At 52.0% G+C, this 16,180-nt stretch overlaps 3 protein-coding genes across 3 annotated transcripts; all 3 read right to left on the reverse strand.

Moving 5' to 3' along the window:
* Nucleotides 1-797: 797 nt before the first annotated feature.
* Nucleotides 798-4,004, reverse strand: BO85DRAFT_383969 (Na+/H+ antiporter Nha1; the record flags this gene model as incomplete). The annotated part of the gene is made up of 1 exon (XM_025656533.1): nt 798-4,004. One exon carries the CDS (start codon nt 4,002-4,004, stop codon nt 798-800), a length of 3,207 nt encoding a protein of 1,068 aa, XP_025510356.1.
* Nucleotides 4,005-9,194: 5,190 nt separating this feature from the next.
* On the reverse strand, nt 9,195-11,657 carry mvp1 (sorting nexin Mvp1; the record flags this gene model as incomplete). Its single annotated transcript, XM_025658863.1, has 5 exons — nt 9,195-9,404; nt 9,493-10,083; nt 10,146-10,288; nt 10,344-11,099; nt 11,159-11,657. The coding sequence occupies 5 exons, from the start codon at nt 11,655-11,657 to the stop codon at nt 9,195-9,197; spliced, it is 2,199 nt and encodes a 732-aa protein (XP_025510357.1).
* A 405-nt stretch (nt 11,658-12,062) lies between these two features.
* Nucleotides 12,063-16,031, reverse strand: BO85DRAFT_407805 (uncharacterized protein). The gene is made up of 3 exons (XM_025657377.1): nt 15,768-16,031; nt 12,925-15,716; nt 12,063-12,868 (listed from the first exon to the last, which is right to left on the reverse strand). Exons 1-3 carry the CDS (start codon nt 15,817-15,819, stop codon nt 12,173-12,175), a joined length of 3,540 nt encoding a protein of 1,179 aa, XP_025510358.1. The 5' UTR covers nt 15,820-16,031; the 3' UTR covers nt 12,063-12,172.
* Nucleotides 16,032-16,180: the final 149 nt, after the last annotated feature.

Below are 16,180 nucleotides of genomic sequence, written 5' to 3' on the forward strand. Positions count from 1 at the left end.
ATACTAGTAGTAGCTTACCAGTAGTTTGAAAGTCTTGGGGGCCTGGAGAAAGTATATTTTAGTGCTGTGGCGGTACTACAGAAATCAAAATCTGATAGTACCAAGTGTGGCTTTAAGTGGTAAGTACTATCTAGGCAGTTAGTAGTACTACTACTACCTCACTGGTGAATTGAAGTACTACTGAGCAGTAGATTGATTTGTACATAAAAGGAGGAAAGGATGAAAAATACTGAAAGAAATAGTTATACTATGTCATATATGTACTTCTCGTACCCATTACAAGATCATGGTGCTAAACGTAGGCACCACAGGTCAGCAAGTCCATCCCATCCATCATTCTATCAGTCAATAACAGTAGCAATAGTACTGATCCACAGTACACCACAGCAAAGAGGCAGCTGGGCTGAGCTGGCTGGGTTGCACAGCGCGGGGCACCAGCAGGCGGTGGGTCACAAACAAATGCAAGTAAAAGGGTAAAGTAGTTACACAAAAAAGTGAAAGCGCGCTCTATACATGATCGCATCCAGCCATGCATGCAAAACGAACACCAGATGCTCAAGAACAAGCAAACCCATAACCGAGCTCTAGGAAGGACCTGCTGATTCTTGGCTCAGTAGAAAAGAAGAGCTTTCTACACCGCAAGTGGCTTTGGTTTCACCGCCCTCCCCTTTTCTTTTGGCCCCCTTCTCCTTGGGCTCTTATATTACCCCCTTCAAGAGAATTCCCCTTTCAGCTTCACTGCCCAAAGTTCACTTTCTCCCTCACTCTATGTTTGCTGCATTTTTCGTGGGTTTGTCTCAATTTTCACGGCCTTTCTCGCCGCCCCAGGAGATGCTCCGTCGACTTTGACTGCGACTGTGTCGGTTGTATGGGGAACTATTCTCTTGTCCCTCACTGGAGTTCTCGCCCGACTGTTGTCTGCTAGTTGGGGGCTTCGTGCCGTCGGCAAAAGAGACCTTCGCCTCAGCATCGTTGCCCTCATCGTCCGTTTCCTCTAGAAGAACATCCGGATCGTCGGAATCCTCCGAGTCATTGATTTCACCCAGCGCAGCCAGACGACGACGGCGTTCCGCTGGCGTTTCACCCGTGTCATCCAAATCCGCTTGCTGGGGAGGACGAGTGAGTCCGGCCGCTTCGCGGAGTTGAGCAGGCGGAATACGTTCCGTGCCATCATCATCGGAATCCCGTCGTGACCGGGGACGCGATCTCGGAGACGTGGATGTAGGACTGAGGTGGGAACTGCGACGTTCCTCGGCTGCTGTGCCACGTGTGAACCGTGCCAACGAAGCGGCAATGTCGCCGGGCACTTCCACGTCCGATTCGTCGTCCGTGAATTCGCTTCCGGTGCCGGTTTCATCATCTTCGGCGATGGGGGCAGGGGCAGGGGCAGGGGTAGGCCGAGAGGCCACTCCAGGGTCTGAACGGCGGCGCTCTTGCGATTCAGCCTTCTGAGCCTCCTGGCGAGCCGCCTTCTTGACCCGCTCGGGGGCGTCGGTCTCTTCGACCACATCACGACGTGCTTTGGGACCAAGGTTACGAATCTGTTGGGCAAATTCATGTTTGGTCATGCGGCGACCCTTGTGCTCGACGCCTCTCTTGCCCACATCATTGTCATCAGCCAGGGTGAAACGCAGACCATCATCCGCCAGCCAGTCGTCTTGCGCAGCCTTGCGGGCGGCCTGCGATGTTTCGCCTTCCTCTTCCATACCGAACCACGTACCCATCCTTGTCAGTCCGCGACGAACAGGGGCATCCGTCTCAGGCTTATCCCCAGAAGGAATGGAATACTTCTTGATGACTTCTCCGTCTTCGTCCTCAACAATGATGGTGTTGCCGAACTGGTAGGCGTGAGCGGAGCGACCTTTGGCCTTGGCAGGCTTCTTCGATGCTTCTTCAGCCTTCTTCTTTTCTTCAGTCTTTCTGGCCTCCTTGACCTCTTGGTCTTCGGCACGACCCTTCCCAAGTCCAATCCACTGGCCGAAACGCTTACGAGCCTTGTCCAGCGGGTGTCCGGTCTTTTCGCCAACGGCCTGCTCAATCTCCTCTCCTTCAGTCTTGCCATGAGGCTGGCTGCGGGATTTGGCGTATTCATCCGATTGTTGCTGCAACTTCTGGCGTTGTTCTTCCATATGACGCTGTTGCTCCTCAGTGGACATATGACTGATATCCTCAACCTTGAGAACGTTGCCTTCTTCATCTTCCATAACCATGTTGTGACCTTCCAGATACACTTCGAGCGCAGGCTCGCGCCCAAACTTATCGCCTTCCTTGGAGGGCGGGGACGCCTCGCGTTCAATCTTGTCGCGCTCCCTGGATTCATCACTCTTTTCCTTTTGCTCATCCGACTCCGTCTCGAGCGGGCGTTGAGGGGCGATAGCTGACTGACTGATCGGGCCACCGGCGCCGTCGGTGCGTCTGCGACGTCTGCGGCGCCTCCGCGCAGATTTACCACCCGTCGACTCCGTATCTTCGTCGCGAACCCGACGCAGGAAATTACCTGGTACACCAATGGGGGGCAGGGTTCCCGGGGGATATTCCGGCTCATTCGACGATTCATCCTCATCCGGTTTCCGGAACGACATGGATCCTTTGGCAAGAGATTGCACGCGGGGCAAGCGGTTCATCCAAGAAGGACCCTCCTCGTTGGCGGTGGTGTAGGACAGCGTGATGGTCAAGGTGTTGATACGCTTTCCGAGGGTGAACACGGCAATGGACGAACCATGGACCAAGATCGAGGAGATGACCATGAAGGTGGTGACGGGCCAGATCAGCTGTATGATATAGTAATTAGAACTTCCCGGACCTGGCAAATCAGCCTCAGACCAGGGCTCCGTGCTGTCCGATTCTAGCTCCGCCCGAGCCAGGATGGAAGCGAAGATGGCTCCGACACCAATGGGGCCGAAGTGGCCGGCGAAGAGGGCCTCGCGCCACGTTTTCACGTCTGGGATGATCGGTTTCAACATCAACATGATGGGGATGCGGCGGAAGAAAATGACGAGGAGAGCGATGACTACGAGCCGCCACGGCACGAGCCCAATATCCGGGTTGTTGTAGTCCTCCCAAGGGATGATGGCTCCGAAGTAGACAAAGTAGGCCAAGTTGAGCAGGAGATCGATGACGTTGGACACGTGCGACTCTTCTGTTTTCTCCGTAAACCAACCGTCGTTACTGAAGCCGACACCGGCCGAGAAACCGATCAGGAGATCGTCCATGCCCAGCAAACTACCTGAGCCGGCGCAGAAGACGGCCAGCACGAAGTAGAAGACCAGGAAACTCTCACGATCAATCAAGCCCTTGCGCTCGGCGAATTTGATGGAATGACGCGCGAGGTAGCCAATGACGAAGCCAAAGATTGCGCCGAACACGCACTCGTAGAGGATGGTCACACAGAACCAGTTGAGCGACACCTCCCCGGCATTAGGGCGGTAGCGCCAGATGTAGAAACCCAGGTAAATGAAGGGGAAGGCCATGCCATCGTTGCAGCCCGACTCGGCCGACAACAAGTCTCTCAAGTGCTTGGGAACTCGTCGCGCGAATTTACCTTTACCTACGACGGACGAGGCCAAGACGGGATCGGTGGCGGTGACGCACGCGGCGCACACGAGACTCTCCAGCCAGGAGAGGGGAGGCACCATCCACCAGATGAACAGACTGGTCACCAGCCAGCCCCAGGTCATGACGGGCACCAGCAGCAGAAAGACCGATTTCCAGTGACGTTCCATGTACGCCTTGGGCAATTCGACGCCGACGGCAAAACACTGGACGACCAGGACGATGCGAGAGCACTCGAGGGTGATCTTGTCGACATTGCCCCACGAGTTGGGATTAAACAGGTTGGCCGCATGAGGCCCGAAAATGATACCGCAAAGGGTAGCCACGGTGGCTTCACCGATGTACAGCTTCTCCTTGACAAACAAAGAGCACAGCATGAACAGACTGGTGAAGCCACCTAGAATCATGTAAGCCAAATGCGGCTTATCGATGTCCAAATGGTCCCACGCCATGGTTGCGACGGGCGGACGGGATCCCGAACTAGCTACAGAGGTCGTGCGGCGGGCGCTTGCTCGAGCTGCGGGATGGCTTGATTTAATTCCTCCCCGCGCAGCCCGTGATCTTCACCCCGATATAGCCTTGCACCAGGCGCCGTAAATCCCGAAATTACCTCCACCGATCGGACCAATGCGCAATTCAAGCAAGGGAGATCCACCTCAACTGTAATCAACCAACGCGCCGGGTTCCCGCATACCTCGGGGGATCAGGAAACGCGGACCGAGCAGAGGGCAACGGAGGCCGCGGAGAATAGGCGAGGACGGAGGAGGATAGGGAGGGGGGCGAGGCGGCGCGGTCGTTTCCAAGGGCGTTCGCGGGTGCGTCCTGCAAGGGGGAAGACAAGATGCCTAGGTGAGCGCTGGACGTGAGATAAGTTCCGGGGAAAAGGAAGAAAAAGGGATGGTAGCAGAAGGAGAAAAAAAGGAAAAAGAGTTGGTCCGTGTAACCATCGAGAAGGAAAGTAGACTATGAGGTGGGAGGGAGGGTGACAGAGAGAGAGAGAGGTTCCGGGCTTACCAGAAGAGGCAATGGATGGTTTATCCGGAAGATCTCCGATAATACTGACCGACTCCGCCAGAAAAGGGAACCGCTCAAGATGGAAAATAAAAAGAAAGAGAGAGAGAGAGAGAGAGAGAGGTAAAAAGGTAAGAGGGATGCGGTCAGGAAGAAGAGAAAAGACCGGGGAGTTAGGGGAGGAGTGAGTAGGAAGTAGGAAGTAGGTAAGAGGAAATGCGTCCCAAGAAAAGAAAGGGCGGGAGAGAAGAGAAGTAGTAGGGGAAGTTACACTAGTAAGTAGTAGTAGTAGTAGTAGTAGAGACGGGGAAAGAAAAGAGAAGCTCCAGGTTTCTCTCAGCCCAGCAGTGCCGGACCACCAAAGCTACCAAACACCAAGGCAGTAAAAGCGTGGAGGGACAAGAAAAAAACCAAGAACGACTGGGCGTCTGGGCAAAGACTGGCGAATGGCCGGGACCAGAAGACCGGAAATTTCCTTCATGAAGATGATAGGGATACCAAGACCACAACCAAGCCCGAGACCCAGTGCCCGAGCGGCATCGTGACGCTTGATTTGATGCGAAGGTTGGGAATGCAGCCCAGCACCCGAAACGAAAGCGATTACGCAGGAAAAGGTGACGGGGGCGAAGGAATCAGAAAGCACGGATCAGACCGGGCGGGGAATGGTGCGAATAACCCTCTTTTTTCCCTATTTCTCTGCCACTGTACAACTAAAGTTTAGTTTAGTCAGTAGATAGTAAGAGGGAGGGAAGCACCGAGAGAGAGAGAGAGAGAGTAAGAAGGGAGGATCCATGGTCGTTCGCGGAACGAACAATTTTAAGGCTTGGCAGAGCGGGACTCTCGTTTTTAGATTGCTTCGTTTCCTCTTCTCGCCCGTTTCTAGTCACTTTTTTTTCTTCTTACCAGCTGTGTACTCTAGATACAGTCTACACATCCTCAGCTTACTCTCTCCCCCTCTCTTCCTTCATTTCCCGAGTATCCCTTGGCATTGACAAAGAGTACTTGGTTGGCATCCCACTTGGTGACCTCGCGTAGAAGTTGAACCCGCTCCCCAACTCGGCTTTCTCTTCTCCCTCCCGGTTCCTCCGGGACCTGATTCCATCCATCCATTGATAGTCACGATGTACTAGATAAGTAGCCGATTCTTTTCTTACTTCTCCCGAACATCAATCAGCAGCAGTACCACCTGTCTCTTTTGCCCCAGACTAGTTCCCTCGATCTGACCTACCGCTGGGGAGATTTCCCGTGTAACCTGGAGATAGATAACTCGATAGATGGAAGGCCTAGATACTGTAACCAGCCAAACGTGTGGCATGTATCAGATGGAGGATGCAGGATAAGCTTGATCTCGTGTCAAACCCTCATCTCCAGCTGCTTCAGACCATGACAGGTGTGAAGGGAGACCGTGTCACCAGTCACTTGTTACCAAACATTCTCCTCATCATCAATCATTCATCACACACACCAGCTCGTACCAATCACGTACCATGATGCCCATGCACTAACAACCTCTTCATTTCTCATGAGATCGGGGCTACACCACTTACCCGCTCGGGCAAGCCGGGGGGGCTTATCGCTCTTCGCCCTGCGAGGCTGCCGAGACTTTTCCTGCCGGTCTTTATTGGCGGTGAGCCACACTAACCCGTTAGTGTCAACTCCACAGTGGGGAACAGCCCCTCCGTCCATCTGCCTCCTGCCCACTTAGAACTTCTTCTCTCGCCCGCCACTTACGCTGCCTTGCCCACGGTCTCTTTCCGCTTACTACCAATCTGGTAAGTCAGTGGTTCAATCAATTCACCCACTTCCGTCTCCATCATTCCAGGTCCAGCATTTTCCGATTACTCTCCCCAAGGGAAAGCACTCTGATTGAACTGTTTCGGTTTGGTCTAGTGTGGACTAGATCCAGCGAGTCAGGTACACCAGATACTTAGAACAGGTACACCTTCGCTTACTCCTTCTGTTACCTTCATAGTGGACTCTACCATTCAAGCTCTTCTCTGGAACTAAGTAAGAATTGACTTGAGGTGCTCGCCATACCCCCCAACTTATACAGATTTTATCCCATTGTCTATTCTTGTGGATTAGGACCGGAACTGAGCGGGTAAAAACCTGTGACAGATATCCAAAAATAGCCATTACTTTTCTACTGCATATGAGAATCCCTCCTCGATATGCTTACAAGAGCACGAAACAGACTGAAAGCCCGCAAACAACATGCTGCGTAATCACTTCACCTCCACAAAACCTACACTATCCTGACGTGTCTGGTCTAGACAGCAGCAGCCATATCCCATGCAGATATACCTGGTTTGGTAAGTAATGTGTGAGTATGACAGACTGAAAATGTCCGCTTATAATTAGCGCACCAAACACTTGCAACTTGCATGATGAGTAGCAGGTAGGCTGTGCAAACAATTGACTCTGCTCTATGCTATTACGCCGGCTAAATATTGTTCACGCTGCACGAGGAAGGTAGGTGGGCATGCTAGGTATGTGATGCCGCACCGTACGTTGCATCCAGACATACAAAGAGTGAACAAGAATAAGGTTCACAACAGAGCCCAATCCAATGCCCGTTTGCCTTGGCAGGCATGGAGACCCAATCCTCGCCGTTGAGCGAGCTGCATGGAGAAAAGCCTTCATAGGTTGTCTTCTAGCTGCAGGGGAACATTGAAAGTAATGAAAGGACAAGGCAAGTTGGATAGATCTATCACGTTCAATATGATAGGTAGTTGCCTCGACGAGGGCACGTTCGAGTGTCTGCCACCATCATACCAATTAAGCTTTGAGACAAACTCAATTATGTCTACCCTTCATTTGGAGACTCGAGTCTGTGCCATTGCAACCCCGCGGAGGTGGTCAAGTGGACATGACAGTAAGATGATAGCATTGAAGCATAATCGAGATGCTTTGAACTCTATCTAGCTGTCTACTGTTGAATATAAGTTCGTATAACACTGTCCTATATACTTACTACATCTGCCACAGTGCCGTAGTAGTACGTTCTGCAATACCAACTAGCCAATGAACATAAGCCAACTTGTCACATTCAATATATCTACTGACAATCAAGCCATAATACAATAGAGAGACGACTATATCATAACATTCAATAATATGTCCTTCACAACCGGGATACTATGGCAAATGCAATTATGCAATTAGTAGTATTATAAAAGTCTTAATTACTTATCAGGCATAATAACAAAAAGCAATATCACCACACCATCCCCTCTACTAGTCTCCTCAATAGCACTACTACTATTGAAGTTCAATTACTTATAAAGTTGGGAAGGTAACACAAACCCCATCGACTACTAATTGTAATAGTATCACCTCCCCCCTCCCTTTCCAAAAGCTTTCCAAATTACTCCAATTCCTCCAATACCTGCTTCTCATCTGGCCTTGCCTAATAGTCGTAAATTCAATTGACGCACTGGGATCTAGGGAATAATTCGATGCAGGCATATATCACACCACCCCCACCCCCAAACCTGAACTACAAGTACTACTTAGTATGATGGAAATCCACCGATGGGATCTATCTACCTACCTACCTACTGCACCTGCAGTCTACGGATCTTGCTTGAGTCAGTGACTAAGTATTACTACTACTCATTAGTAAGTAGTTTTAGCAATGCTCAGCAATCGACTAACTACTACTACTCATTATATGCAGTAACCTGCACATTAATATACTAATGAGTTCCACGTGAACAGGCAGGAACTGAGTGACTCGAGAGAATTGATCATACGTATGTATGTATGTATGTAGTAACTTACTTAGTTCCTGACTGCACCTAAATTACTACTACTGCGTAGTTCTGTAACTAGCCAATGAGGGTCAGGGGTGTTGTGGGTGATGATGTCTTCGCTTTTATTTAACCCGGCTAGCGCGCGAATACACAATACTAAATGTCTAGTTAATAGTTAGTATTGGTAGAATACCTCAATTGATGTATTTGTGGATGAGTGGTTGGCGATCATAATCTGTGGCGAGGGTTGAGAGAGCTTTGATTTCGAGTACTATGCATCTACAGAATGCGTGGATATAGCTCTACTTAGTGCTTGTTGGGTCTACTACTTACTCACTATTCATGGAAAATTTCGGGATAACCCACCAGTCACCTGAACTCAAGTCACCTGAGGGAGAAAAAAAATTACCAGCACGAGGCAGACAGACAGATGGACCCACGATGAATGCCTGATTTGACTTGGTTCTGCATGCAAGTGTGTTACTCTCTCCTGCAGGTCAGTCCCAAAAAGCAACCCAACCATGTGTCAAAAGATCATCCCTGCAATCTGCAGCCGACCACGGAGAGAACAGGAGTCACTTGGAAGCATGACAAACAAACACATCACGGGCAAAAAAAGAAAGAAAAATAAAGGAGAAGACAACAGAATTCAGGCTAAACAACACAGCAGCATAGATGGAACAGCGTCGTAGCAAATACGGCGGAACAGAGGAGGGGAAAATAAGCGAGACATTATGCGCGTGAGAAGCAAATAAACGTGACAAGATTCTGAGCCAAAGACTACCGCCGGTAATTCCCACATTGACAAGTCACACACATTTATCGAGACATACGTGCCAACAGCGACACGGGGAACAGACTGGACCCAGTCGAAGTCTAATCACCCAGTGGCATGCCCTCCACTTGATCGCTCAGTGACCGCCAATTGTCAGCCTGCAGCTCCGAATATTTCACTCGCTCCTGGCTCCAGTCCTGATGGAGCCGGCTGATGTGATACTGGCTCTGTTGGAAATACATAAGTTCGTTGCGGATGCATTCCTTGATGAACACCCCACGTGCGTGCTGATGCACAATCGATTCCTTGTCCTACAGCAGTGTAACATGCAAGGTCAGCCATTTCCTTTCCCTTTCTCATCTTCCACGCTACACCCTCGAAATTGTAGAAAGCCCATACCTTGACAATTGATTCCTCTACCTTCTCAATTTCCCCAGGCTTGACCGGCTGGGTACGCGCCCGTAATTCTTGCAGTTTTCTCTCGCTGTTCTCAATCCGCTTTTCTAACTGAGGGATGTTGTTGCGTGCATAACGGTCCCGCCGGTCGAACATCTCGCGAACGCTGACCAGGCAGTCCCGTTGGCGCTTAAGGTCTTCCAGCATCCCTTCCTCCCAGGCTCGTGCTTCATCTTCCAGCAAGCTCTGACTGGCTGAGAGGTGCCTCGCGGTGGCCTTAATGCCTTCATTGAGCAACGGCACGTCGTTGGTGTCAAAGGCATACGTGTCTCGCGTCATCTCAGTAAGCGACTGAAGAGCGAGCGAAAATCGCAGATGATCCGCGGCAAGCCCCTCATTGCGCTTGGCTAGACGCTCGAGTAAAGTGCATAGGTTGATGTATACCTCCGCAGACCTCTTGACGCCACTGCGAACCGTATCGAACATGTCCGTGAGGTCCGATGGTAACGAGTCCTCTAGATCGGGAGGCAAGGCTCGGCCGGTGAACTCATCTTGTACTGATATTGTGGCTTGCTTACGCCACACCGAAAGTTCCTACCCAACATTAGCTTCCCCATCTAGAAGTGCACAGAATGAGACATGAAGATCAGACGTACCGTAGGGACGGTGAGGAACATAATGACCAGCTGCTCCTGGCTGAGAACCGGGTGACGAACGAGGGCATTGGTGAATCTGACGAGTCCCCTGCGACGCTTCTCAAGGAAGGAATTGGAATCCGCTGCAAGGTGAGTGCCATTGACTTTTACCAGGTAAGTAATCTTGGAGAGCTTTTAACAAGCTTTGTTCAAACGTACCTGAAAGTCTCTTGGGTGGAAGCAAAGGCAACTGCCGGAATGGGTATCGTTTGTGAAGGCAGTCCAGGAGCCAGACAAAATCGCTATACCGTCGCACGACCGTGCTCTGCCTACGCGCCGACTTTACCTCGTAATTGCGATGTTGAAACATGAACATGCCCTCCTTCTCCGGGAGTAGCGTTATCGTTATGACTTCTTCTAGACGGGGGCTGCTGACCCGGCCTATCCCCAACGACCGCCGACGGGGATTGGGCTCGCCCTGGTCACTTCCAGAGGAGCCAAAGCCTCCAAGCCCTGCTCGGACAGGCCCTCCTAGTCCACCACCACTGCCTTCAGATGTATTCCCCGTGCTCTCGCCCCATCCAAATCCAGTATTGCTAGGTGGAGCATCGGCATGGCCGTTGGCACGGCCGTTATCAGACGCTCCGTGTGTATGATCCCCCTCACTGGCCCTACTCGACCAGGCATTGAATCCCGATCGCACGCTCCCAAACCCATTCAAAACGGCGTGCTCAGATTCGGTCTGGGCATGATTGTGACCACGGTGCAGTTGGGGACTACCCCACGGATCCGCCTCTAAGCTACCCATCGACCCTCGGGCAGATCGTCGCGACTGAGTCGAGCTCGGTTCTCGTAAGGCGGCGGAGGAAGGAGGAGGAGGCGTAGCGGGACGGTCTTGTGACTGGACAGGTGTAGCCGATGATTCCTGTTTGGCGCGCAATGCGTCGAGGTAAGAGCTTTTCGGCACAGGAAGCTCTGCACGCCGCGCCCGTTAGTGGCTTAATTAAAGTAGACAAGTTTCAGCGCCAACTCACTCTTGCGTCGATCGTCCACCGCATCAAACGTAAGGTCCTCGCCTTCCTGCGCAAGACCCACGAGCGCTAGTAGGACACTGAACTCTCCCCGGCCAAGACCATTGGAGCTGTCACTATCGCCCGAGATAACAAGGTTGAGTATCTTCGCTTGATCGGTGGCGCTCAGGCCACTGCCCGACAGTATTTCCCGAACGGACGTCAACCCGACACCGGTTCCAACGCGGTCCCCCGCACTAAGGACTAGATCATACGCATCGATATAGCTCTCGGGGACATCGGAATCTGGCAGCAGAGTCTTCACGATCTCTTCCTTGGACGTTCTCTTATTGGTGTTACTCATCCAGGGTGAGCCGGAGCTGTCGTCATCGGCGAACAGGGAGGAGCTCGCATTGCCCGTATTGCTGCCATACGGCGGCTCGTCTGCGAAAAGGGAGGCCTTGGACCTCTGGGCCGAATTAGCCAGTGGAGAGTCCTCCGGCGAGGTGCCGAACAGAGACATGGAGACGGTGGTGGCTGGGGACGATGGATGCGACTGTTGATAGGCAGTGACGAAGCGGAGCTCGGTCGGAGAGGAGCAATGAGGTGATAAGTGCTGCGCGAAAGGGCACCACCACGACAGACACCTCTACGGCCACGGAGGGTTGGAGAGAAGCAGATCAAGCAGATGGGAATAATAGTAGACAGCCGATTGAAATGATAGCGATGAACAATCGGGTGCCAACGAGGGAAAAGGGCCTGCTCTTCCTCGGGGGGTGGATGATAAGACAGCAGCAACGCGTGCAAGTGAGCGAGTGTCTGTCTCTTTGGGGGAAAGTCGGCGCTCCACCGGCGGGAGGCGCTAGTGCGGCTGGCAAGTCAAGGACCCCCTCGACAACCATGGTTCAACTGCACTTTACTCTGTCATCAACAACAACACATCTTGCACATTATTCTATTTCTTCATCTGGTATCTAGGTATCTATATACGTTCGCTTAGAGAATGCAGTCGCGTCCATCTCGTGCATCTATCCGCCGCTAGATGCCCCCTTCACTTGAACTCTCCGATGTTTGCTCATGGCATTCCGGCATGCTTTCCCCACCGGATGGGACCGCAAAATATCCCTTCTGCACCAAGACATCTTGCCATTCTGGCTTGCCAGTGGCTAGGATCAATGATGGATTCGCATCGGATGCGAACCACCTTTCTTTCCGCGTGTGAGCCTTGCTCCCTCCTTCTAGCGCCGCTCGGCTAGCCCTGGTCTGTCGCCCGCGTTTCGTACCGCTCTGGTCCTCGGAGAGCGCGCCGGTCAGCAAATGGCGATATCGTGCGAGACGCATGTCATAGGACATGATGCCCCGAATGTACGGGCCTAGATCTTCGGCGATAGGCGCTAGGCCATTCTCAAATGAGGGGGCCAGGCGTCCCGTAGGTGCAGGAAACACATGGTCAGCCCGCATAATGGGCGCGAATGCGGAGAGAAGACCTGCTTCGGACGTATTCGCAGACTCGGGCTTAGCGACATTCTCCAGCACCTGGGCGGCTCGAGCAGCCTCGTCCTGCCCATCTTCATGCCGAAAGGCTCTCCCAAGCAGGACCTCAAAAGTACAAGCAATGGCAGTTTGCGTCTGCGAATAGTCAGGTACGAGAGAGGTGTCGAGTAAGGTGTAGCCTTCAGCGTAGTTCGATCGCTGCTTCTCGGGCATGAAAGGAGCCGAAGTATCCACAATATCCTAAAGAAAAAGTCAATGTCTGGTAATCATGTGGTATGACAGACGTCATGGCTTACCAGTTTGGCTTCAATCGAGCAAGAGGAGCCAAGAATATCCAGGTCGCTCTTCATATCCATGAACTCGGATGCCTGCCGTAACTGATCAAGCCGCTCGGCGTTCGTTGTGGCCGAGACTGGGTTCAATGGTGATTTGGAAAGGTTAGACTTGGCGTCAGCTTTACTCTCCGACTCTTGGGTGCTGAGGTGCCACCAATTAAAGGCCTCGCGCTGGGTCTCTATATCAGCATCTATGCCGTCGCACAACAACATATCGCGACTAAACCAGCCCATGTGTGGTTCGTAAGTGTTCAAACTCAGCACTCGGAGCGGATCGCCATTCTGGTCGAGATCTGAGCCCCGTGGCCACCGGTCGATAATCCAATCGAGACCAGACTTTTCGCTCCCGACTGCGATTTGGCACCAGAATCCGAGTTCCATGACGGTCCGTCGAAGGTCTCTGCCGTTGCTCGCATATAGGTCCTCAACAGCGTTGCGCTTGAGCATGTGGCCCTCATTTGCAGCCAGGAGGAGGGTGTAGTCGACGGCAAGGTCTAGTGGAGGAGGTCGATAGCGAAGGATGGCATGAAATCCTATGTCTTGAGGGATAAGTTTCTCGTCGTTACATGTTATGATGATTGGACGTTTCGACTGGTTGATTAGTGCCATGACTCCGGACCAGAACTGCTTATCTTCCTCGAAAAGAATATCAGCTTCCTCCAACAATATAAGTGATTGCTTCTGGTTCCGAGAGCGCTTGATATCGGTCACTTGAGTGGCGCTATTCACGTCGACCTTGGGAGCCCCGTTGGAGTCTTTAGCGACTCCAGACTTGAAAAAGCCCATCAATTTGTTTTGCCTGTGATCGGGTGGCGCTTCATCCGGCCCATCTGCGACAGATACTTCGCCAGTCTTCGCGTTGTGGACCAAATGATTTCGTGTCATGTCACCCACACGCTCCACGATATCTCTGGCACTACGGCGGTTACCCGGGTTGATTTCGAAAACTTCAAAATCAAGCTCTTTTGCCACCGCGTACACTGACGCCGTTTTACCACATCCCGGAGGACCACTGAGGAGAATTGCGTTGGATACGCGAGCTCTATCAGCGCCTGACTTCGAACTCAGAGCCAGATCATTGGACCGCACCAGGGTTCTCTTAGTGGTGACATCTCCCGCTAGTTCATCATCTGATTCATTAACAGGGTCCAGTTCGTATGCCTCGTCTTCGCTTGAGACAATAAAGCCATCCAAGTTCTCTTTCTTGCGTTTCTTTCGTTTCTTCTCCTCGGCACCTTTTCTTAGTTTTTCATCGCCCTTGGAGGATTTACCGGTGTCGACTGTTGTAACCATAAGGTATTTCAGCCAGTCCCGTAGCATGTATGCTTCCTTGCTGGTTTGGAGAACTTGGTCAGCCGATTGAGGAGCATACTTTTGAGCCCAATTTAACGTTTCGAATGCCCCTTGATCGAATGGAGTCATGTAACTGGGAAGTGAGGAATGGAGCTTTCTAAGGGCTGGGTGACAGGCTCCCACGAGCGTCTTTTTGTCGTGAGAAGATGCCGATAGTTGTCTGGTCACGGCTGTTTGTATAACCTTGCCGCTAGCGACGTGTCTAGAGGGAATCCTCAGACTTTGCGGAGAGTCTGACGAGTATTGCCGAATTTGGTGTAAAAGTACGTTTTCGTTGTCATGGATGCTAATAGCAGCCATCTTTGCCTTCTTCAAATCCCGCATCACGGGGTTGGAAGTGGCTGTATTTTGGGTGTTGTGTTCGATGCCTCGGACATGGACTAGGTCGCGCGGGGGCCAAATTGGCTGTATAGGTTCTGGGAACTTAGAGCGACGATGCTTAAACGATGTGAAAGTGGTGGAAGGAACGGCTGTTGATGCTGTATCCCGGCCAGGAGATGGGCGCGCTGCAAGTCCTGTTCCCCTGGAGGGCTGTGAATTGGTAGAATTAGGTTCTCGGGACTGCGAGTCTGTGGTGTCTTGCTTGCGCGTGGACTTCTTCAGGAAGAATGGATGAGTAGGTCTCTGTGGCTGTTGTGCGACTGTAGAAGAGGCGGGGGCCACAGGCTGGGAGGCCTTTTTGACGCCATGCTTCTTGTGACCAGCAAGTATATCGTCAATCAGCTTTCCTACCCGTTCCCTCGGACTACTTTCCATGCCGTATCGGATGATCACCACCCTGCTTTCGGAACCGGTAAGCTTCTGGGAGTCCACCTTGCTACGCTTGCTGGTCCTCGTCTTCTTCGGCTTATCCTCGAATTTATCTGCCACAGGAGAAGGTAACAATTTTCCGTTAGGGTTCAATTTGATCGTTTTTTGCCGAGGTGACCTTCTTTCTGTCACCGCTTCATGCGCAGTGCCGGCTGCAAGCTCGTGATCAGACCCTTGGTTAGTCGTGTCCACCCCCTCTGAAGCAGGAGTAGCGGGCTCAGTGCCAGCCTTGGATTCCGGCTTGGACTCCGGAGGCGCCAGGCCATCATCGGCCGTATCTGCATTCTCGCTTGCAACTGAGGTGGTATCTCTATCCTGAGATCGCGCATCTTTGGAGATGACATAGTTCATCACAGATCCCTGACCCGACGTTGTTGGGTTCGACTTCTCCTTGTCTGTTTTCCGTCTCTTCCTCCGGTCGGCGTTAGGGTCATGATCTAGTGTTGCAACAGGCGTAGGGGACGGTTCGGGGCAAGAGGACAGGGCAGGGACATGGTTGCTGGGCGGTTGTTTGCGCAGAAGCTCCGGGCCCTCGTAAGAGTGATTGCCGACAGGTGTTTGGCCAATTGGGCTCGTGGATATCCCAAGTTCTGTAAAATATAAGCATCAATGGACATGGGGAAGCCGAAGGAGACAATAACCTCTTCGAAAGAACGGATGGATGGCACGCTGCTCTCCCTGTCCCATAGCCATACTAAATCTGGCTCACCACGATGCATCCATGAGATGAGCCAGTGCTCATCGTCTGAAGGGAATACGATTAGGCGAAAGGGGTACTTAAGACATGAACTGGGGTAAGAATGTCAAGGAGCGGATAGTTAGGATATTGTTTGGAGTCAGCTTCTCAGCTGCAGCGACGATAAGCAATTAAGGAACGAAATCGACGCGAAGCAGCGCGTGTTTCCGCGCGGCCATCGAGGGAGCCAATAATGCCCGCCTTGGACGTCATTTCAAACCATACCCAATCCATACAAGACCCGCAGTCATGTGGCCCCTAACCCCATTGGGAGACACCGCCCGGAGATCGGCGCAACATAAGCCCGGAAATTTTTCG

Source organism: Aspergillus piperis, assembly GCF_003184755.1.
Source record: "Aspergillus piperis CBS 112811 unplaced genomic scaffold BO85scaffold_31, whole genome shotgun sequence".
Taxonomy (NCBI): Eukaryota; Fungi; Ascomycota; class Eurotiomycetes; order Eurotiales; family Aspergillaceae; genus Aspergillus; species Aspergillus piperis.

Excerpts from the sequence above, each read along its gene's own strand:
- BO85DRAFT_407805 (XM_025657377.1), bottom strand. The coding sequence starts at position 15,819 with ATGGCTATGGGACAGGGAGAGCAGCGTGCCATCCATCCGTTCTTTCGA. Across the intron at positions 15,717-15,767 it reads CCATCCGTTCTTTCGAAGAG|AACTTGGGATATCCACGAGC; the intron begins GTTATTGTCTCC and ends TATATTTTACAG. Across the intron at positions 12,869-12,924 it reads GCTCGATTGAAGCCAAACTG|GATATTGTGGATACTTCGGC; the intron begins GTAAGCCATGAC and ends CTTTTTCTTTAG.